General features: G+C 49.3%; 1 protein-coding gene across 1 annotated transcript; it reads right to left on the bottom strand.

Moving 5' to 3' along the window:
* Positions 1-1,658: 1,658 nt before the first annotated feature.
* Positions 1,659-20,370, bottom strand: LOC144950931 (serine/threonine-protein kinase PLK4-like). The gene is made up of 6 exons (XM_078881111.1): positions 20,338-20,370; positions 12,553-12,648; positions 12,016-12,111; positions 10,469-10,583; positions 1,716-2,213; positions 1,659-1,675 (listed from the first exon to the last, which is right to left on the bottom strand). The coding sequence occupies exons 1-6, from the start codon at positions 20,368-20,370 to the stop codon at positions 1,659-1,661; spliced, it is 855 nt and encodes a 284-aa protein (XP_078737237.1).
* Between the last annotated feature and the right edge of the window lie 2,785 nt (positions 20,371-23,155).

A 23,155-nucleotide genomic window follows, 5' to 3' on the forward strand; every position in this document is an offset into this window, starting at 1 on the left:
GGGCCTGCTGGGCAGGATTTGAATTCCACAAATTTCCACAGCTGATTTGTCAGTTGCATCTTGATACACCGCTCAAGACAACGCGTTCGCACATGGCCCTCCACGCTCCACGTTGTATCTTCTTCCCATGATAATATCCCAGTTTTATTTCATAGATGTGGCAACCCTTTTTGGGCCGCATGCACGTAAGGTGTGTTGAACTTCTAATCACACTGGAGTGAACAACCGTGCCAATTGGAGGTGCACATGCACGCTCGATAGCCCAGGCCGCAGAATGCTTTAACCTGCTACCGGTGTCCGAGAGCACCTCACCTGGAGGCTTGGCAGGCATGGGGAGGTGTGTGACAGCAGGAGTCGCCCCTTCCGCCCATTGCCTCAGCGGGCTGCCACCTTGCCAGGGGACATTGCGGCCCACCGCACAGTTGGGCGGCGGGCCCGCTGATAAGGATCCCTTGGTGAGCCGGGCAGAGGGTGTCCGCTGACGGGGCCCGATCGTGCTGCCGAGCTCCGACGGCCTCCAGCCCCATCGCTGTGCGGCCACCGTTGGCGATGCCTGCGGGAAGTGGGGGAAAAGTGAACAACAACAAAAATATTAAAGTGTCACTGAGGTGACCGCAGCACACGAGAGAGGGGGGCGTAATGGTGGCAATGCTCGAGCAATTTCTCGCCAAGGAACTTAAACTAAAACTATTTAATTTGACCATGTAAGGCCTACTGAGCTGTATCGCTCTTTTTCAAAAAAGACGTGACCATCACAAATGCTGGCGCAACTAAGTCACTTATCACGTGGAAATTTATAGCAGCCAAATACTGGAAATGTGTGGAGGGAAAGACTGGATGACCCAGAGAAAAATTCACATGACCACGGGGAGAAAATGCAAACAGCAGGTGTCACGGTCGGGATCAAACCCACGACCTGTTGCATACCAGCTGAGGGAGATAACATCCCACCATCACGCGAACTCCATCATCACTGGAACTCCGGTCATCCTCGCAGCAGCGGCTGGCAGCTAACCGTCGAACAAAGACGATGGCCACTGCATCGCGCGCTTTCAGATGCACTTCTGTGGTCGTCTGGAACGCTCTTCCTTCCGATATTAGGAAGCCACTGGAGCTGTACACTTTTAAATCATCCAGATTGACGAACTAATTTCTTCAGAACTGCGTTTTGTGTTTAGTTTGTTGTCATTCCCCCACACCTCCGATTAGCGTGGTTGGCTACGTACGGTGTTAAAAAAGATCATCATACAGCAATGCAGCCGAAAAACAGAAACGGTGATCCACCACACAAAGGTGTGGTCATACGTGGAGTAATATTGCACATTACAATGAAACAGTTTGATACTTTATGATACAAAATAAGTTAAAAAATTGAGATAATATCAACACCACCTTGATCATTGGCCACGATCCAATTGGCAATTTCCCCGATAGGAAAAATAAAACTTCATTGCAGCCCTCATCATCACCATCACCTGCACCATTCTCTTGCGGCCGCAGAAAGTCTGCCGCTGCTGGTAGTTGAGCAACAGCCTGGTGCCCGTCCACACGGACATCCTCGCTTGCCCCTCCTCCTCCTCCTCCCCCCTCCCTGCCGCCGTCTCCCTCCGCGGGCGCCCGCGCCTCCCTCTCGTCGTCGCCTTCGTCCACCGGCGCCGTCATGGTGGCGTTCCCGCTGTCCAGCGACCCCTCGTCTCCCGGCCGGAGTGGCGGACCGGCCATCGGCCCGGCCGTCGCCTCGCCGCCGCCGTCCGCCAGGAACGGGTGTTCCAGCACGGCGGGCAGGCCCGGCCGCTTGCCGGGGTCCCGCCGCAGCAGCCGGCGCAGGAGGTCGCGGGCGGCGGGCGACAGCGTGGGCGGCAGCTCGAAGCGCGCCAGCATGACGCGCGCCAGCGTGGCCGGGACGGCGGACGCCTGGAAGGGCAGGCGCCCCACCAGCATGGCGTAGGCTGCGCAGCCGAGGGCCCACGCGTCGGCGGGGGCACCGTGCGGGCCGCGCGACGCCACCTCAGGCGACATGTAGTTGGGCGTGCCGCACACGGTGAGCCGCGACTCTCCGGGCAAGGGCAGCCGTGCCGCCAGGCCGAAGTCGGCGATGCGCGTCGACATGTCGGAGGCGAGGAGCAGGTTGGCGAGCGTGAGGTCGCGGTGGATGACCCCGTGCGCGTGCAGGTAGAGCAGCCCCGAGGAGATCTCACGCAGGAATTGGCGCGCTTGTGGAGGGCGGCCGGGCGGGCGGGTGGGCGGAAAGTGGGACGGGGGGGAGGGGGGCCACGGGCATCCGAAGTTAGGGGTCAGCAACCAAGATCACAAAAGATGACAATTTTTTCTAATTTGGTAAAAAAAAACCCTCAACATTCCAAGAGCCGCAATGCACCATGGTTAAATCGAGACGGTGCTCCTTCACGAATGACTTCGCGAAGCAGTCCTGAGAGAGACACACGCGGCTCCGGAGCCGCAGGCATGCCGACCCCTGGTTTAGAGCATTTGGCTGCTATAAATGTCCCCGCGGTAGGGGTCGTCCATAAATAACATCACGCGATTTTGGACGATTTTTGACCCCCCCCCCCCTAGTCACACGGCGTCACAAAAAGTCAGACCCCCCCTCAAATATGACGTCACAAAGCTCTGCCCCCCCCCCCCCAAAAATAAAACATGCTTCAAATCGCTTTAAACTATTGTCATTGTAGTGCGTATTTAATGTGGCGCTGCACTCTGATGTTGTAGGAGAAAACATTTATTAAAAAGTATATTAAATAAAGTAGAACGTGTTGTCTATATTTATTTAAAGTTGCGCATTCTGATGTTATGTCACATTTCTCAAACCCCCCCCCCTCGTCACACATCGTCACAAATGTCTGACCCCCCCACCCCCTAGGTGCGTGACGTCATTTATGAACGGCCCCTAAGCCACTCCGTTGAGCTATTAATTGTGGCCAGGTCACTTCTGAAAAAAAGCTGTATAGCTCAATGAGCCTTGCCTGGTTAAATACAAATAGTAAAATAGTCAATAGTACATTTATTAGGATCGTGAAATGTGGCGGCTTGGAGAGGCCTTCATCTAGCAGTGGTTTGCACAATGGCTGAAGGAAATGATCATGACGATGATGTTCATACCTGTCAATCCATACAGTTTACCCGTATTCTTGTACAGGGAAATTGAGTTTTCAGGTCGATACGGTGTACAGCTGTTCCAATACGGGCAAATTGTTTTGGTCTATTTGTTTGTGTTTCTCCCTTGTGATGGGATTTTGTAGGATGAACGTTGAGATTTATAAAGGCATTGGGTGTCCAATAAGGTCTGAATTGGTCTGTAATAAGGTAGGCACTGATAAGAGGTTGACAGGGATGGATAATCTTTTTTGACATGTGTGTTCATTCATTTTCCTGCACCTTTGCCGGCTCCGAACTACAAAAGACAACACCTCTCTCGCTCTCTCCAAAAACGAGAACCTAGGGAATGGACACGGTGGGCCGAATGGTTGTTCTCTCGATGTACACACAGTATTTCTTCGTTGCTCACGAACTTGCCATGCGCGATTTTGGCTGTCCGCGAATGGCATCTGGAACTCTACTCGACTGGATCGAGGAGAGAGAAAGCGATGAGAGATAAAGCGATGAGAGATAAAGTGATGAGAGATAAAGTAATAGAGATAAGGTGATCAGTTAAAGAGATGAGAGATAAAGTGATGTGATGTAATATATTATTTAAGGTAATTCATAAAGAGATAGGTTTTCGTCGGCCAATATCATTATGCGCCAAATTTTCTATTCACGAGAATTCTGGCTGTGGCCCGATGATGCTGGTGGTAATTACCGACAAAACATCATACTCGAATTGTAAATTGTGTGGGTTTACTCTCCAACACACCAGTGTGCTCAACTAGTAACGAATTGGGATGTTGTGTTTACGTGACAAATCTTACTAATTTGGCTTTATCAGCTGGTAGCGGGTTTAATGACACATTTATATGTTACGCGATCTAACCCAAAAAAACCTCTATTACGGATAATATTGGTCGCGAAAGCCTACGTGTTTAATGTAACAATTGGTGGCAGCAGCAGGATTTGAACCAACACGTCTGAAGAGACTGGCACCTTAATCCAGCACCTGAGACAGCTCTCGCACACTCACTGGCACACAACTTTCTGGTTTCATACGTGTAAACAAGGGTGCAGTGAGCGCCATGCCAACAGACATGACTCACGGCACTGGACATCTGTGTCATTCAGTGGGTGTGTAAGCAGCTTGCTTGCATGAATACACCCTACACATTTGAATATACTGGTAGGGACCACCTGGTTCCACCAGCCCACAGGGGATTATTGTGTCCGTCCGTCCGTCGTGCATCAAAAAATGGGAGGGATCGGGCTGGGTGGAGAGGAGAGGGTGGGGAGGGCGGTGAGGGGCTGGTGGGGAGGGTGGGGCTGGGTGGGGGGTGGGAGGGGTGGGGTTGGGTGGGGAGGGGCTGGTCACCCCGTGGTGCCTTTATAAAACTCAACGTTTAACCTACTCACGCCGGCTTGTGCCCGCCCTCACAGTCGGGCATATTTGCGGAAAACACCACGCCGCCGTTGACCCTGGCCATTGACTGAGCAACCCAACGTTCCTACCAGGTCCCTCCGCAGGAATGTGTTAAAGGGATTGGTCAAACTATAGGTATAAAAACAAACTAAATTATACCTTGCTTCAAATGATTAACCCACTCTAGAGCTGGGAAAACTAACTTAAAATCATCGTCATCATCATCATAATGAGCCAGTCTCCAACGTTTAGTCACTCAAACTCTCTGGCATCTATCGATGTGATATGGACCAAAAAAAACCTCAACATATTCGTCAATAACACCGTGGCCTCAAAAGAAAATATATAATTGGTGATATTTTGGCCAGCGGATCTTCTTCACAGCACCTGAACAAGGGCAATTGCCTCAAACATACCTATTATATCATTGTTTTTATTTTAAGGCCGGGGTGTTATTGACAAATGTGACGGTTGTTGTTGTTTTTTGTTCTCTATGCTTTTCCATCACTGCCAAACGCAGTAGCAAACAACATGTTATGTTGCCTAGAACGAGGGCCCGTTGCCCTGTGGCAGACATCATGAAACTACTCATTCTGAGATCCCTGCAAGAGTCCAGTCTTGTGAGTCACGTCTGTCGGCACAGCACTCGCTGGATCATGAATGATTTTAATTAAACAATGAGGGGGTGTAAATATGCAGCGAGTGAGCAGTAATCCAGCAGTTAGCGTGCGGCACTATCAGCACGGTTGGCTACGTACGGTGCGAAAAAAGTTCAGCATCCATACGTACGTACATGTGGGTTTGATTTATAATATCAGGGTTCCTCTCTCACCAACTCTCATTTTAAAATCTAGATTGAAAACTCATTTATCATTAGAACAGATTTTTGTTGTCTTTCCCCCGCACCTCCAATTAGCACGATTAGCTACATACGGTGCGAAAGAAGTTCAACGTACATACCTACATACGTGGAGAGGTATGGTCAAACAAACCACGTAAATTAACATTGTGGGAAGGCTTTCATCTTGCAGTGAATTGGTAAAGTCTGCCATATTTTATACGGCCCAGTGCCACCTATCCCTTCACCAACTTGCAATGTTGGTCACGGGGGTTGGTTAAAAATACTTCACCATGCTGGTCATCCGTTCCAGTCAATGCACCTTTACGTTATTGTGCCACGCATCGACGGTCAGTTAAAACAAACACGTAGGCATGTATTGTCATTATTTGGCGCAGCAGCAGTATTCATTATTTTTATTTATATATTTTTTAAAACTTAGTGGGAATTGAACCCACACGCCCAAAGATGCTGGACACAAAATCCAGCAGCTCCTTACATCGCTTTGGCCTCACCACCTGATTAGGGATGTGGCAGCAGTCATGACTCACAGCACAGGACATCCGTGCCATCCAGCGGGTGTGTAGACAGATGGTTCGCTTGAACAGGGCGTTGTTTATTTGTGGATAGAAAGAGATTGGACAATTGATAGGGTACATAAAAATAACTAAATTATACCTTCTTTAAAGAAGATTATCCCATGAAAGAATTGGATAACCCTTCTATTTCAATTTACAAAAATAAAAATCCCTTCATCAAATCACTGCTAGATGTAGGCCTCTCCACACGGTGTAATTCGAGTTGGTGAGAGGGGGCCACCCAATATTACTTGCCACCACTACTATAGCCAGGGCCATGAATCAGAACCTAGGTCTCCAGGTTAATAGCGCAAGCATGCTAACCCACCGGGCCACACCAGTAGCAAACAACATGTTATGTTACCCAGAACGAGGGCCCGTTGCCCTGTGGCAGACATCACGAAACTACTAATTCTGAGATCCCTGCAAGAGTCTAGTCTTGTGAGTCACGTCTGTCGGCACAGCACTCGCTGGATCATGAATGCATTAATTTAACAATGAGGGGGTGTAAATATGCAGCGAGTGAGCAGTAATCCAGCAGTTAGCGTGCGGCACTATCAGCACGGTTGGCTACGTACGGTGCGAAAAAAGTTAAACATGCATACGTACGCAGTGAGGGAAATAAGTATTTGATCCCCTGCTGATTTTGTACGTTTGCCCACTGACAAAGAAATGATCAGTCTATAATTTTAATGGTAGGTTTATTTGAACAGTGAGAGACAGAATAACAACAAAAAAATCCAGAAAAACGCATGTCAAAAATGTTATAAATTTAATGAGAGAAATAAGTATTTGACCCCTGGTTTGCACACATCTCAGGAGGGATTTTGTCCCACTCCTCTTTGCAGATCTTCTCCAAGTCACTAAGGTTTCGAGGCTGACGTTTGGCAACTCGAACCTTCAGCTCCCTCCACAGATTTTCTATGGGATTAAGGTCTGGAGACTGGCTAGGCCACTCCAGGACCTTAATGTGCTTCTTCTTGAGCCACTCCTTTGTTGCATTGGCCGTGTGTTTTGGGTCATTGGCATGCTGGAATACCCATCCACGACCCATTTTCAATGCCCTGGCTGAGGGAAGGAGATTCTCACCCAAGATTTGACGGTACATGGCCCCGTCCATCGTCCCTTTGATGCGGTGAAGTTGTCCTGTCCCCTTAGCAGAAAAACACCCCCAAAGCATAATGTTATCACCTCCATGTTTGACGGTGGGGATAGTGTTCTTGGGGTCATAGGCAGCATTCCTCCTCCTCCAAACACGGCGAGTTGAGTTGATGCCAAAGAGCTCCATTTTGGTCTCATCTGACCACAACACTTTCACCCAGTTGTCCTCTGAATCATTCAGATGTTCATTGGCAAACTTCAGACGGGCATGTATATGTGCTTTCTTGAGCAGGGGGACCTTGCGGGCGCTGCAGGATTTCAGTCCTTCATGGCGTAGTGTGTTACCAACTGTTTTCTTAGTGACTATGGTCCCAGCTGCCTTGAGATCATTGACAAGATCCTCCCGTGTAGTTCTGGGCTGATTCCTCACCGTTCTCATGATCATTGCAACTCCACAAGGTGAGATCTTGCATGGAGCCCCAGGCCGAGGGAGATTGACAGTTCTTTTGTGTTTCTTCCATTTGTGAATAATCGCACCAACTGTTGTCACCTTCTCACCAAGCTGCTTGGCGATGATCTTGTAGCCCATTCCAGCCTTGTGTAGGTCTACAATCTTGTCCCTGACATCCTTGGAGAGCTCCTTGGTCTTGGCCATGGTGGAGAGTTTGGAATCTGATTGATTGATTGCTTTTGTGAACAGGTGTCTTTTATACAGGTAACGAGCTGAGATTAGGAGCACACTCAGCTCGTTACCTGTATAAAAGACACCTGGGAGCCAGAAATCTTTCTGATTGAGAGGGGGTCAAATACTTATTTCCCTCATTAAAATGCAAATCAATGTATAACATTTTTGACATGCGTTTTTCTGGATGTGTGTTGTTGTTATTCTGTCTCTCACTGTTCAAAAAAACCTACCATTAAAATTATAGACTGATCGTTTCTTTGTCAGTGGGCAAACGTACAAAATCAGCAGGGGATCAAATACTTTTTTCCCACACTGTACATGTGAGTTTGATTTATAATATCAGGGTTCCTCTCTCACCAACTCTGATTTTAAAATCTATATTAAAAACTCATTTCTCTTTAGAACTGATTTTTGTGTTTAGCTTGTTGTCCTTCCCCCGCACGATTAGCTACATACGGTGCAAAAGAAGTTCAACGTACATACCTACATACGTGGAGAGGTATGGTCAAACAACCCACGTTTATTAACATTGTGGGAAGGCTTTCATCTTGCATTGAATTGGTAAAGTGTGGCATATTTTATACAGCCCAGTGCCACCTATCCCTTCACCAACTTGCCCTGTTGGTCACGTGGGTTGGTTAAATATACTTCACCATGCTGGTCATCCGTTCCAGTCAATGCACCTTTACGTAATTGTGCCACACATCGACGGTCAGTTAAAACAAACACGTAGGCATGTATTGTCATTATTTGGCGCAGCAGCGGTATTAATTATTTTAACTTATCTTCTTCTTCTACATATATAAAAGGGAAATTTGTGATTATGTGTGTCTGTTCAAAATGTTTAGCGTACTTCCCGACATGCAACAAACTTTAAATTTACCATGTGGGTACATTCCAGACTGTACACCATGCAACAATTAAAAAAATAGACTTTGGTTATTTTGGGGGGGGCGGGGCGCAAAAATGCATATTTTTTGCATGGTAAGTGAGCTGTGACGTCACATATGTCATGTGACCCGCGCATGCGTAGTGCTTCGCGCGCTGCGCTACGAACCCAGCGACCCGAGTTCGATTCCCGCTCACGGCCACCACCGGTGACGATTATTTGAACCGGTCCTGGGCCTCCCCTAGGTCGAATCAGCCTCAAACGAGTAACTGCTGTGGTGTGTGAACATCGCCACTGGGGGGACAAAGGCGGCCGGGCGTGGTGCGGGAATTGAACCCACACGCCCAAAGAGGCTGGGCACGAAATCCAGCAGCTCCTTACATCGCTTTGGCCTCACCACCTGACTAGGGATGTGGCAGCAGTCATGACTCACAGCACAGGACATCTGTGCCATCCAGCGGGTGTGCAGACAGATGGTTCGCTTGAACAGGGCGTTGTTTATTTGTGGATAGAAAGAGATTGAACAATTGATAGGGTACATAAAAAATAACTAAATTATACCTTCTTTAAAAAAGATTATCCCATGAAAGACTTGGACAAACCTTTTATTTCAATTTCACACAACAAAAATCCCTTCATCAAATCGCTGCCAGATGTAGGCCTCTCCACACGGTGTAATTAGAGTTGGTGAGAGGGGGCCACTCAATATTACTTGCCACTTGCTATAGCCAGGGCCATGAATCAGAACCCAGGTCCCCAGGTTAATAGCGCAAGCACGCTAACTCACTGGGTCACACCAACCCCAACATAAATAATGTATGCATTTGTCATTTACCTCCCATGTTATCCATTCCCGTTGTGCTATTGGCAACGTGCCATGAGAGGAAATGTCAATTTGGATTTTGTGCAGGGACGGGTAAAAGCGTCATCATAGACAATGACCCCGTGTAAGTGGATGTCACGGAGCCACATCTGAGACCCCTGCAAGTGATCTCTGGTTCACACGTAGAGGGAAACGCTGTTGCACGAAATTAGCCAAATATGAAAAATTACCTTCAAGTTACTTAATTAGGATTACATAAAGCAGCGGTTCTCAACCGATTACCCCCTTGCCTGACCCAACATGGTTCTCACATATAAATGTATGAATAATGAACATCATCAATATTTTAACCAATTGTCAATTTTGTGAGGTATCCTAACTAGCGAGTAATTGAAAGCGGATAAAACTAAAAATCAACGGATGCTCTGCATGCGTGATGTAACGTGCTCGCGCTCGCTGGTTACTCTGGAAAATCGACATTGTTTATGATCAATGGGTTGAGAAAGGTCTTTAATATCTTTACAGGTTACCATATCGATTTTAATCTTATCGTAGTTATTTTTTTTGGCAGGTTCATACGTGATTATCACCAATGGCTCTCATTTATGATATAATTTCACGCATAAATCACCTCACGTACCCCCCTGGGACAGTGCCACGTACGTTATGGATTTCAATGTTATAATAATTATTTTATATTTGGCAGATTCATACATGATTATTCACCAATCGTTCTCATGTATGATATTTCACACATGTACAAATCATCTCACGTACCCCCTGGGACATTGCCACGTAACCCCCAGGGATCCACGTACCCCCGGTTGAGTACCACTGACAACAGAGCAAACATCCGCCCCCATACTGCGAAACCACTGCAGGCAAATGTCTGTGAAACGCAGCACCTGTGCCTTGTGAGAATAACGCAAAATGCCAAATGTACGAAATCGTGAATTGATCATAATCGGGGAAAAATGCGGAAATCCTCGTGTACACGCCCCCCCACCCTCCCCCGTGAGTGTGGGCCACCTTGCTCCTCGGTGAAGGGGCGGCCTTGATTCTTGAGGTAGCGGCTCATCTCCCCGTTGTGACACATCTCCAGCACCAGGTACACGTAGTTGTCATCCTCGAAGCAGCCATACATCTGCGGACACGCGACGCCACTCCCGTCATCAACCGGGGGATAGACGAGACGACATCGGTCGTAGCTCGGCTCCCAAGCATTCATGCGGCCACGCAGTGAAAAGCCATATTATCCGTCCGTGGTCCTGCGATCTATTGGATATCTGTGAAAAAAGCGCTTCATCGCTCATCAGATTCCTCCAGTACAAATAAATATTTTGATTCTGTCACTATTAACCACGGTAGCCTAATCGTTCTGGGAAAAAAAATACCTCACGTCATCAATGTGTTTGTTTTTAGCAGATGAGTGGCACTACATGCCAAAAAGTTCAGGTCTATGAACTGTGATATCGCTAAGCACGTGACATGTACACACACAAAGTTTGGCACACAAGTGACGACATCACATTTATCCCCTCCATTTTTTTCCACAAAAATTGTTGTCGCCTCGATAATGCTAGTTGCAATTAATGGCAAAAGTTGCACTTGAATTGTAAACACAACACACAAGCGGTATGCTGAGCTAGTAACTATTTGGCACATTTTGTTTAAGTGACAAACCTTACTAATTGGCTGTGTTGAGTGCTGGCGGGTTTAACGACGCATTTATATTTACGCAATCTAACCCAAAAACCTCTGTTATGGATGCACACACAATATCTCTATCTGAATTGAATCTAATTCATATTCACAGTGCACCTTCACTCAAGGCACACTCATCGGACCCTTGAAGCGACTAAATGACTTGAAATGGTTTTTGAAAGCAGTTTAATTTGTGAATTCGGGAAGACCCATCACTGTTCCATAGCAGGTCCCGAGGAACAGAGTTTCAGAATTAGAATATTTATTTATACTGCAGGAGGAATCAGATGAGCTATGAAGCTCTTTTTTCACAGATGTCCAGTGGGGCGGTAGCGCATCTGGGCGTTGGCATAATTGTCGAGAGGACAGCCGGGGCAACTGTACCAGGGCCCACTCACTGGAGGGGCCGAGGCGCCAGGCCACTGCAGCCCATGCCAATCACGCTATCGTATTACACACTACAAAGTTGTTGCCACAAACGGACCACGACACCTTTGCTGATCTCGTCAAGGAGCATGAGCCACCGTCACGCGGACTGCGGCCGTCTGGAATGCTCTTCCTTCCAATAATAGCCACGGGGAGCTATGCACTTTTAAATCTACAGTGAAATCCCATTTCTTTATAACTGCTTGTTGTGTTTAGTTTGTTGTCCTTCCCCCACACCTCCGATTACCACGGTTGGTTATGTATGGTGCGAAAGAAGTTCGACATACATACATACATACATCTGGGTTTGTCCCAGACCTCCTGGCAGTGAGCCTTTGCTACTTTACCTGGTCTCAAAGCGCGTGCACCTAACCTGGTTCAAGTGCCATGGTGGTGGCAGTTCTCCATTGAGCGGTGAGCAGTGTCTGCTGTGCGCGTACACCCACCTCCAAGATGGCGGGATGCTTGAGCTGGGAGTGGATCTCCACTTCGGCGCGGACGCGATCCACCATGCCTGCCCTCCGCATCGCCTGCTTGTCAATCTGAGACACCAGCATCCACTCAAACGACGTACGGAGCAATTCACGCCGATCTAAGCCCTAAGTTAAACCCAAAAACTAATTTTATTCTACCAGTTTGGGCTCGCTGAGCTACACAGGTTATTTAAGAAGCGGCGTGATAGCCCAACGAAAGTTTCTAGCAGGCGAATGCCCTAAACGCATGTCTCTATGAACGAAAATAAACATCACCCGTGTCGCATGCATTGTGTGTGGCGCCGGTGGTAAAGCTCGGCGTCTCTGCAGTGGGAAAAACACGAAACCTCCCCCCTGCCTCTTGGCCCATGAAGGCCGAGCCCAGTATGGCCCCGGCGCGGTTCGGTTACACCAGTGGAAGACGAGGTGAAAGCCACGTCGCCACCACCAACGCCCCTTGAATTGCTTGTCTGCCTGTAGTGATGCTCGTCTGCCTGTAGAGATGCTCACCATCTTGATGGCCACCTCGATGCCCGTGTGGCAGGAGCGTGCGCGGTACACGCACGCGAATGAACCCTTTCCCAGGAGGTTCATCACCTGAAAGTCCTGTGAGAAAAGATAGTTGCATTAACGAGGCGAGGACTCAACGGAGCAGGCTCGATACGGTATAATTTGCGAGCGTGGGCCTTTGCAACAAGAAAAAAAGTAAGAAAAATCACGTGTACACATGGATTCGGGCAATGTTTTAGATTTAAACCTGCCTGTGTCCCCGAGAGGATGTTACTTAATTCGCGCCGACAATCGTGACACTCACGGCAGTAGATTCATGAAGGGCTGTATATTAGATTCCAATAAATATACATTTTTTAAATATTTTTGCCATTGTATTCCAATAGCGACATCGGTATCTTTGTCACGAGAGAAACCATCCATTCGTTAGCTCTCACACAGTAAGCAGCGCATCACCCCTGTTAGAGATACCTGCAAGTGACCTCTTATCCTCACACACTAGGGGGCGCACATTGTTGCCCAATATGTACGTATGAATTGTGAATTTATTCTTCACCGTACGTAAGCCAACCGTGCCCATCGGCGGTGCAGTGTTGAGTCTATGGGTAGTGTTAGGTCTATGGGTAGTGTTGAGTCTATAGGCAGTGTTGAGTTGTATGGGTAGTGTTAGCCTATGGGTAGTGTTAGTCTATGTATGTATGTTGCACTTCTTTCACACCGTACGTAGCCAACCGTGCTAATCAGAGGTGTGGGGTCAGGACAACCAACACACAAAAAACACTTCTAAAGAGAAGTGAGTTTTCAATCGAGACTTCAACTGGAGAGGGAATATTGGTCACATGTCAGTGAAACCAGATTGCACAATTCTCAGTTGGCCTTTTAAGAGAATGTTCCCAGGCGGCGATGGGACAACGGAGCTCGTGAAGCAGGAAAAAAATGCTGCCAGAAATTTTCGGCCGCCGGCTTTCTCCACGCGAAATCCCAGAGAGCAACATGAGCTTTTATGCTGAAGTTTGGTTCGTGTTGGTGGGATCATTCATACCGGAGTTCGCATGCCCACCCTTTCGCCCCAATCACAGATGGACAGAGCCGTGGCAAAGCAATTGTACAGCCATACTCCGCGTATGATGAGCGGCACAAGCCGGTGAAAGCAAAAACATTGTATGGTACTTATACTTCCCCCCTGTCATCACCAACCCGCACCGACCAGCATGGTGAAGTATGGTCAATCAACTCCCACGACCTACACGGCGTGGAAAAACCCTCATCCTGGATTGGCTAAGGACTGGACGTACATATATACGCGTGCTAAAACAGACCTATGTTGTGATTGCATGTAGATATACCGTATTTGATCATTCCCAATTGACAGCAGAAACATGTAGTTTATAGAGAGAGGTAATCATGGACAGAGGGAAATAAAAAGGTCTTGGGCCTGGCATTGAGGAGAAGCAGGGAGTCGACAGCAAAGTGAACTGGGGAGAAGGGACTGCCCACGATTCTGCGTCGATTGTTTAACACTGCGGGTGAACACCAGAAGCAGAATATTTATTTTAGAAATATAGCGGCCTCTCAGGCACTCTTCTTCATTGTGTAGTGACACAGCGCCGACTACTGTCCAGCAGCGGCAACTGTGGTGGACAGTTAGCGCAAATGCCGTCGAGCATATACACGGTGTGTGTGTACCGGCAGGGCGGAGGAAATGGGGCAAGGGTCCCGGAAGACCTCATCGGGAAAGCCCCTGGAACCCGCTGGTGGGTTCGAGAAGGGAGGTGCGGCCAGGGCAGAGCCAAGCCACGCTGAGTAGAATAAAAGCAGCGGAGAGCGAGGAGCTCTGGGCGGCTGGTTCTGGGAGTGGACTCGTCTCGCCATCGTTATCGTCTTCACTGCCTTCATCGCTGCCGCCTTCACTCGATAATTGCGCGGCCTGAGAGTTGTTGGCTGTCTCGGTCAATGCCGTCGGTACAATGCGGTTAGTGTTGTATCTAGGCTGGGCTGTACGGCAATGGGAGCGAGAGGGAGGCGATCCTGTGTGGACGGTCGAAGGGTGTTACAATAAAAGAAGGCGCCTCCTGCAACTACCTCGTCTCCGACTTGTGCTACACTACAATTGCAAGGCCCGCGGGCCACTGACGGCCCCTGATGGCCTTTTAGTGCGGCCCCTGACATGCGGCCCCTGACAAAACACAAAAGTGAAAACACCCCCCCCCTCCCCCGATCATCATCGTGCTGCTGTCAAACCTCACTGGTTTAAAATGTGTGGCGGCCCTCACACTGATGTTGTCTTAACGGCGAAAGTGCCCCCCTCCCCCTTAAAATGAGTGAAGAACACTGATCTAAGGGATAGAGAGGACACGTGAAACAATTACACAACTTAAATAGTAGAACAAATTTACGCACTTTATATATTCACTGCTGGACGGAGAGCCTTATCAAGCCATGGAAGTTTCTTGACCATACTTCACCATGGCGAGCTCGGAGGTCCGGACCGGTTCAGTATCACTCGGGAATCAAACTTAGATCGCCGGGTTCTTAATGAAGTGTGCCACCACCACTCCACCACTCGACCTATAATACCGTATACATACTATATAAATAATTATATGAAACGGACTAAAAATTCTAAATCCCTGCCACTTTGCCCACACGGCCCCATTACCTGCAGTCATGACTCACAGCACTTGACATCTGTGCCATTCAGTGATTGTGCGGGCAGATGGTTTGCTTGAATAACGCGTTGTTTATTTGAGGATATAAAGAGATTGGATATTTGAATGGGTAGATAAAAACTAAATTATACCTTGTTCAAAAAAGGTAATCCCATTCAAAACCTGGGCAAAAACTGTAGACAGTATTTAAATACTCAACGCAACCCATTAGCCATGCTCAATCTATTGCTGGATGAAGGCCTCTCCAACCCATGGCGCATCTCTCACAAACCTTTAAACTAAACTGTTTTTATTTTATTTTACCAGGTAAGGCTCAGCTATGTAGCCCTTTTTCAGAAGCGACCTGGTCACAACATATAGCTCAACGAAGTGGCTTATCACGTGAAAATGTATAGCAGCCAAATACGCACGTAGATTCTAAATGTGGAGGGAAAAAGCGGAAGACCCGAGAAAAATCCACGCAACCACGGGGAGAGAGAACACACAAAATCCAAATATACAGGCGTCAGGGTGAGGGTCGGGATCGAACCCACGACCTCTTCCATACCAGGCGAGGGAGTTAACATCTCGCCACCGTGGTGCCCCAAATGTAATAATCCACCAATCACCGGCACATCAGGTGTGGACATATGTGAAGCTACTGGAAATCTGTGAAATAGAGCTTCATAGCTCATCGGATTTCTCCAGAAGAAATACAGATTTTGATTTAAAAAATAAAGATTCTGATTTATTCAATGAAACATAGAGAGGCATTTGTCAATGCACTGCTAGATTAATGAACGATTATCCCACACTGTCGGTTGTGGAAGATGCGTGAATATGCATCACCACACTGACCAAAGGCATATTGTAAAGGGGTGGTCCAGGATATTACTTGCACACTGAATGTATCCACGGCCGGGAATCGAACTCAGGCCACCGGGTTTCTTAACAAGCTGCAATTTTCAAACTGCGCCACGGAGGCAATTGTGCCCGCAGGGAATTCACCGTAGGAAAGCCATCCCATGGATAATTATAATCACCGCCGGGTGGGAGGTTTCCACGGAGAGATGAAAGCTTGGACAGGTGTACATCAAGTAGCCTGGACAGACGCCAACTCCACGGCAGATGGTGAAGGTGGTGGTGGTAGTGTTAGGAGGGGAGGGTTTGGGGATGGGACCATGTGTGTGGGCGTAAGGGGGAGGGGTTAGAGGGTGGGGGGGGGGTCTGCAGCCAAGGCGGGCTCAGTGGCGCGATTCCTGCCGGCCGCGGTTACCCTGCGACACCACGAGAGGGCGCTTTAGCTCCACTATAAACTATACTGTATTTGTATTCTTGGTTCTTTCGGTAAAGTGACGTAGAAGGGAAATAATAAAATAATACAAATATGAAACAATCAAATTCTCACGACGTTTTGACTGCAACACAAGCAATCATGATTAGGTGTGAAATCCACAGCAAGAAAATTTGATTATTGCTTGTGTTGCAGTCGAAACGTCGTGAGAATTTGTATTGTTTAATATTTGTATTATTTTATTATTTCCCTTCTACGTGACTTTACCGAAAGAACCAAGAATATGAATCCCTGCAGTCACGAAAGCTTTAAATCAATTTTTTTTTTATTTTTGTTAAATCTAGATTTGAAGTTTCTATATATATTTTAATGTACCAGGAAAGGCCCATGAGCAATAAAATAGCTCTTTTTTCAGAAGTGTACCTGGCCTATCGCAAATAATTAGCTCTACGAAGTGGATTATCACGTGTGCAAATGTACAGCAGTCGCCAAATGCTCTAAACGCGTGACGTTGATTCTAAACGTGGATGGGGAATGAACGGAGGACCCGGAGGAAAAAATCCACGCGACCAACAGGGAGAGGGAGACACGAAAACTACAAATTTCCAGCAGGCATTGTCAGGGTCGTGGATCGAACCCACGACCTCCTTCATACCAGGCGAGGGAGTTCACATCTCCTAGCCACAGCGGCTAAACATTAATATCCCATGCAAATCGCATGAACTGGATCGTAATTCACTGCAGCTCTCGAACTCATGTCAGGAGCGCGTCACATGCACAATGCCTGTGATGCCACCACATCTCGCAATCGCTTCCTTCCCTCACACACAGGGTGATCCATATATAGATGCCCCATTCATTTAAAACGCCCCTCTCTCCTAATACCTTCTCAGCAGCTAATTGAATAGTGTTAAAGCGATGGCTGCATACTTAACAGTGTTAAATATGCAATATATGTCTTGAGTTTTGTGGTAAACGTGCAGATACTTTTAATTCACATTTTTTAAAATAGATCTAAAACGGATGAGCCAACCGCCATTTCAAACTCGATTGTGGATAGACTCGGCCAATCATCTTTCCACGGGTCGTTAAAATAGCTACCGCATTGTTGGGAACCGTGCGGCACGGCAGACTGGTACCCGTGATAGGAACGTGGAATTTCCTGGACTCGTTAGACGCTTTGACCTTACCAGTAAAAGTCATTCAACCGTACGAGAGCTCGAAAAGTTTCATAGTCTACATGACCTCAGCTACAAAGTAATTTAATTTAAAACAATTATCATTATCACTGCAATTTACAATCAGCAATGTAGTGTAGCACGACTGACCTACAATCAGAAGATTTTCAGTTAAAATCGCGACTGTGGGGTTAAATAATGTTTTTCTCTTAAACTTGATGGAATTAGAACTGTAAATGCCATAGGAATGTGGAATTTCCATTTTATGGGCATTGCATTTTTTTTTGCTGCCAAATGATGTGGACCAAATCTTACAAAGACTTCATTACGAATGGGTGTAGAGGTGGCCAGGTGGATCAAGGGGTAAGAGACATTGAGGCGGAACCGCTGTAGAGCCTGGGTTGGATCGAACCCCAGATTCAGACCGCCCTAGGATGAAGCGATGTTCTGAAATGTACTCAATCCGGTCACAAATGACGACACGGAAATCCATCTCTTAAAAGGCCAACTGAGAATTGTGCAATCTGGTTTCACTGACATGTGACCAATATTCCCTCTCCAGTTGAAGTCTCGATTGAAAACTCACTTCTCTTTAGAACTGATTTTGTGTGTGTTGGGTTGTCCTGAGCCCGCACCTCCGATTAGCACGGTTGGCTACGTACCGTGCGAAAGAAGTCCAACACACATACGTACACATTGGGTGACAATGTGCGCCCCCTGGAATTAGTTCTGCGATTCTCTAACACGGGGCGATGCACTGCTTACTGTGAGATACAACGATTATTGACGGGTTCTCTCATTTAAACAAATATACCGATATCACCTGTGAAACAGAACGGCAAAATATCTATATAACAAAAAATTTGCACGCACAAAATTGTCCAACATTACAAGGTAAACGTATTGGAGTCTGATAGACAGTACAGCCCTTCCTTAATCTACTGCTGGATGAAAGCTTCTGCACGTGGTTGCAGTAAAATTGAGGGGGGAGGGGGGGGCAGTAACCATACTTCACCACGCTGGTCAGTGTGGGATGATGAAGGGGATCGGGGTGTGCTAGGACCAGTTTAAATATCACTCGCCACTGATGTTAGCCGTGGTCGAGAATCGAACTCAGATTCGCCGGATGATATAACGCAGTGCTCTATAAACCACTGCGCAACCCCCACACCACACCACCCCACACCACCCCACACCCCACTACCCTACACCCCACCACCCCACCACCCCACACACCACACCCCACCACCCCACACCCCACCACCCCACATACCACACCCCACCACCCCACCACCTCACACCCCACACCCCACCACCCCACACCCACCACCCCACCACCCATCACCCCACCGCCTCACACCCCACCACCCCACCACCCTACACCCCATCACCCCACACCCCACCACCCCACCACCCCACCACCCCACACCCCACCACCCCACCACCCCACACCCCATCACCCCACCACCTCACACCCCACCACCCCACCATCCTATACCCCATCACCCCACACCCCACCACCCCACACCCCACTACCCCACACCCCACCACCCCACCACCTCACACCCCACCACCCCACCATCCTATACCCCATCACCCCACACCCCACCACCCCACACCCCACCACCCCACCACCCCACACCCCACACCCCACTACCCCACACCCCACCACCCCACACCACCCCACACCCCACTACCCTACACCCCACCACCCCACACAACACACCCCACCACCCCACATACCACACCCCACCACCCCACCACCTCACCCCCCAAACCCCACCACCCCACACCCACCACCCCACACCCCACCACCCATCACCCCACCGCCTCACACCCCACCACCCCACCACCCTACACCCCATCACCCCACACCCCACCACCCCACCACCCCACACCCCACCACCCCACACCCCACCACCCCACACCCCACCACCCTACCACCCCACCACCCCACACCCCATCACCCCACCACCTCACACCCCACCACTCCACACCCCACCACCCCACACCCCACCACCCCACACCCCACCACCCCACCACCCCACACCCCATCACCCCACCACCTCACACCCCACCACCCCACCATCCTATACCCCATCACCCCACACCCCACCACCCCACATCCCACCACCCCACACCCCACCACCCCACCACCCCACACCCCACCACCCCACCACCCCACACCCCACCACCCCACCTGCATTCACACAAACCGTCTCAACTGTAGGACACAGGTAAGATTTTTTTTAAAGCATATTTTTACACTCGATTATAGTGCATTCAACAGTACCGAAGCCGCTGGCATAGCCATCCGTTTCAATTAATAATTACGTTACCAAGTGAATATTCAAGCCACAGTACAATTTATGACAGGCATGAATTAATGTCACTCTCATAACCTGCAATGCCCTTTAATTTAACACGCAGCTTACTCGGCACAAGATGAAGACGCAAATCTGCAAAATGACTCCTTGAAATGCGTGTTGTGCAAATCACTGATACAATCGATAACTAAATGTCAATCTAAAACATTGTCATTGATTGATTTTAAAGTAGCATTGCGGTACACATTTTCATTAAAAAAATATATCAAACATAGAACAGCGTCCCTTTTGCCAACAGTGAAAAACATTCGCATCACCATCAACTAAAATCGTCTTACCTCGATCTTATCTCCAATAGAACTTGATGCCATTGAGCTTTACCGATGTATAATTATTCTATTTCGAAGAAAGTAAAATTTTCACAATCACAAGCAATACCTGCATGTGCTCTAGAAACGAATAATATTACGTCGCTATTATTATTATTTATCACGTTAAAATGACCATCGTTCAATAACACTTTCCACGTTCGTACACAATTTCTCACTCCATTCTCAATACGAATGTTCGACGGATCGATCGCAGTCTTCCCTTGGCCGCAACACGGCAGAGCGCGTGGCCTCTCCGTTCCACCCCGGGGCAGCGTTCCGACCAATCGCAACGAAGACCACGCCCCCCCTGGGAGAGGCCACGCCCCCGCGGCAAAGACCACGCCCCCCGCAGCGAGGACCACGCCCCCCGGGGTGCAGCCACACCCCTAACGGGGAGAGGACACGCCCCCCCTGAGAGAGGCCACGCGCCAGCGTTGCCGCGACGACGGACGCCGACCGCTCGGCGTGACGCCACTTCCGGGCGCTGCGAAGCTCGGGTTTGGCGCCACCCGTTTGGGGTTCTTTGGTTTCAGGGCACCCGGGGGTGGGGGGGTGTGGGGTGGGGGGTGGGGGGGTGTGGGGTGGGGGGTGTGTGGGGTGTGGGGTGTGGGGGTGGGGGGTGTGTGGGGTGGGGGTGTGTGGGGTGTGGGTTGGGGGGTGTGGGGTGTGGGGGTGGGGGGTGTGAGGGGTGGGGGGTGTGAGGGGTGGGGGGTGTGAGGGGTGGGGGTGTGTGGGTGGGGGGTGTGAGGGGTGGGGGGTGTGTGGGTGGGGGGTGTGAGGGGTGGGGGTGTGTGGGTGGGGGGTGTGAGGGGTGGGGGTGTGTGGGTAGGGGGTGTGTGGTGTGAGGGGTGGGGGGGTTGGAGGTGTGAGGGGTGTGTGGGGTGTGAGGGGTCGGTGGGTGGGGGGGTGTGTGGGGGTGTGAGGGGTGTTCTGGGTGGGGGGTGTGAGGGGTGATCGGTGGGGGTGTGTGGGTGGGGGGTGTGAGGGGTGTGTGGGGTGGGGGTGTGAGGGGTGTGAGGGGTGTGTAGGGTGGGGGGTGTGTGGGGTGGGGGGTGTGCGGGGTGGGGGTGTGTGGGGTGGGAGGTGTGGGGGGGGGTGTGAGGGGTAGTGGGTGTGAGTGGTGGGGGTTGTATGGACCGGGGTGTGAGGCGGTCAAGATCGGTCCTCTGTGCAGGAGGAGGAGGCTCGTGAAGGACGCCGCCGCCGCTGCTGCTGCTGGGCAGTTGGAGGCAGTCGCCCCTCCAGCAACAACGGAGGACAGAGGCGCGACGCTCACAACAACGAGCGATGTGATGCTGCTGATGATGATGCTGCTGCTGATGATGCTGCTGATGATGCTGCTGCTGATGTTGCTGCTACTGATGCATCTGCCAGTCATCTCAGTCAGCCAACCCATGGTACCTGCAGGGTCTATCCCGAGACCTCCTGTCAGCGAGCATATGACACTTCACGTGGCCTGAAAGTGCACCTGGCTTGGCACAGGCGCCGTGGTGACGTCACAGTCACTTCGTGGCATCACAGTGTGGGGGAGCGGTGGTGCAGCGGTTAGAGCGCTGCGCTATCAGAATCAGAATATTAATTACTGGAAGAATCCGATGAGCTCGAAAGCAATTTTTCACCGAACGTTACAACAAACACAAAAATACGTTAGGAGTGCAAAGTCTAGGAAAGAAACAAAATCACTATAAAAAGATACAAATAAAACTAAATAATGTTGATCTGACCAGGTAAAGCCCACTGAGATGTTAGCTTTTCTATTAGCTACGAACCCAGCGACCCGAGTTCCATTCCTGTCCACGGCCAGCACCAGAGACGACTATCTGAAGTTGTCCTTGGGACTCCCCTAGGTCGGCTCAGCCTCAAATGAGTACCTGGTGCGGTGTGTAGTAAACATCGCCACTGGGGAGACAGAGGCGGCCGTGCGTGGTGTTGGCCAACCACCCCCTCGCGTGCTGTGCCGGCCTTCATAGGTGCTGGATAACAGCACTTGCCCCAACGGTCTGTTAAGGCTTTACGGGGGATCTTTGTTTTGCTTTTTTTGAGTGTGAGGGTTGTGGGTGTGCGGGATGAGTGGTGGGGTGAGTGGGGGTGAGGGGAGGAAGGTGGATTCTATATTTTTTTTAAATTAAAAAAACACGTGATGTTTTCAGAAATGACCCTTCTTCAATACACTGTTAATTGTGCAAATCTACCAAGGAAGGACTTGTGGCTGCACCTCAGAGCTCTACATTCTCCCTGACCTGTCCAGTGTGCCACAGATAATTCTGGGCTCGGATTGGCCTGTTCAGCCATCTGCGCACTCATCAGAACCCAACAAAATGACAAACGTGCCATGGTCATCATCAACTTGATGGACGAACAAGAAGAGAATTGTGCATTGCACCACTGGCAACGCAGCATCGCTATGTTTTTGTATTCTCACAGTTGCTGAGCATAGGTCGAGAACACTAAGCGGCCAACAACAAACAGCATGGTTCACGGTATAATGCAAAACACAAAATATTTATTGCGTCTTAGTATCTCAAACTCGCACCCTCATCGAACAGAGTGGGGGGGGGGGGGGGGTTGGGGGGGTCCTTGCCAATTGATTATGGCATTTCGCCAGCAGATCTTCCACGAAATTGCTCATGGTCTCACCCTCAATTGCATTCACTGCACAAACCATGGCAGCAGATGCACAAATGGAAAACTCTCCAATAGTAGTGTGCGACTGTGGTCATCCAGAACAGAGAACGTACAACGCATGACGACGCCATGCCCTGATCCACAAATACGAAGGAGGCAT

This window comes from Lampetra fluviatilis, chromosome 60 (assembly GCF_964198595.1).
Source record: "Lampetra fluviatilis chromosome 60, kcLamFluv1.1, whole genome shotgun sequence".
Taxonomy (NCBI): Eukaryota; Metazoa; Chordata; class Hyperoartia; order Petromyzontiformes; family Petromyzontidae; genus Lampetra; species Lampetra fluviatilis.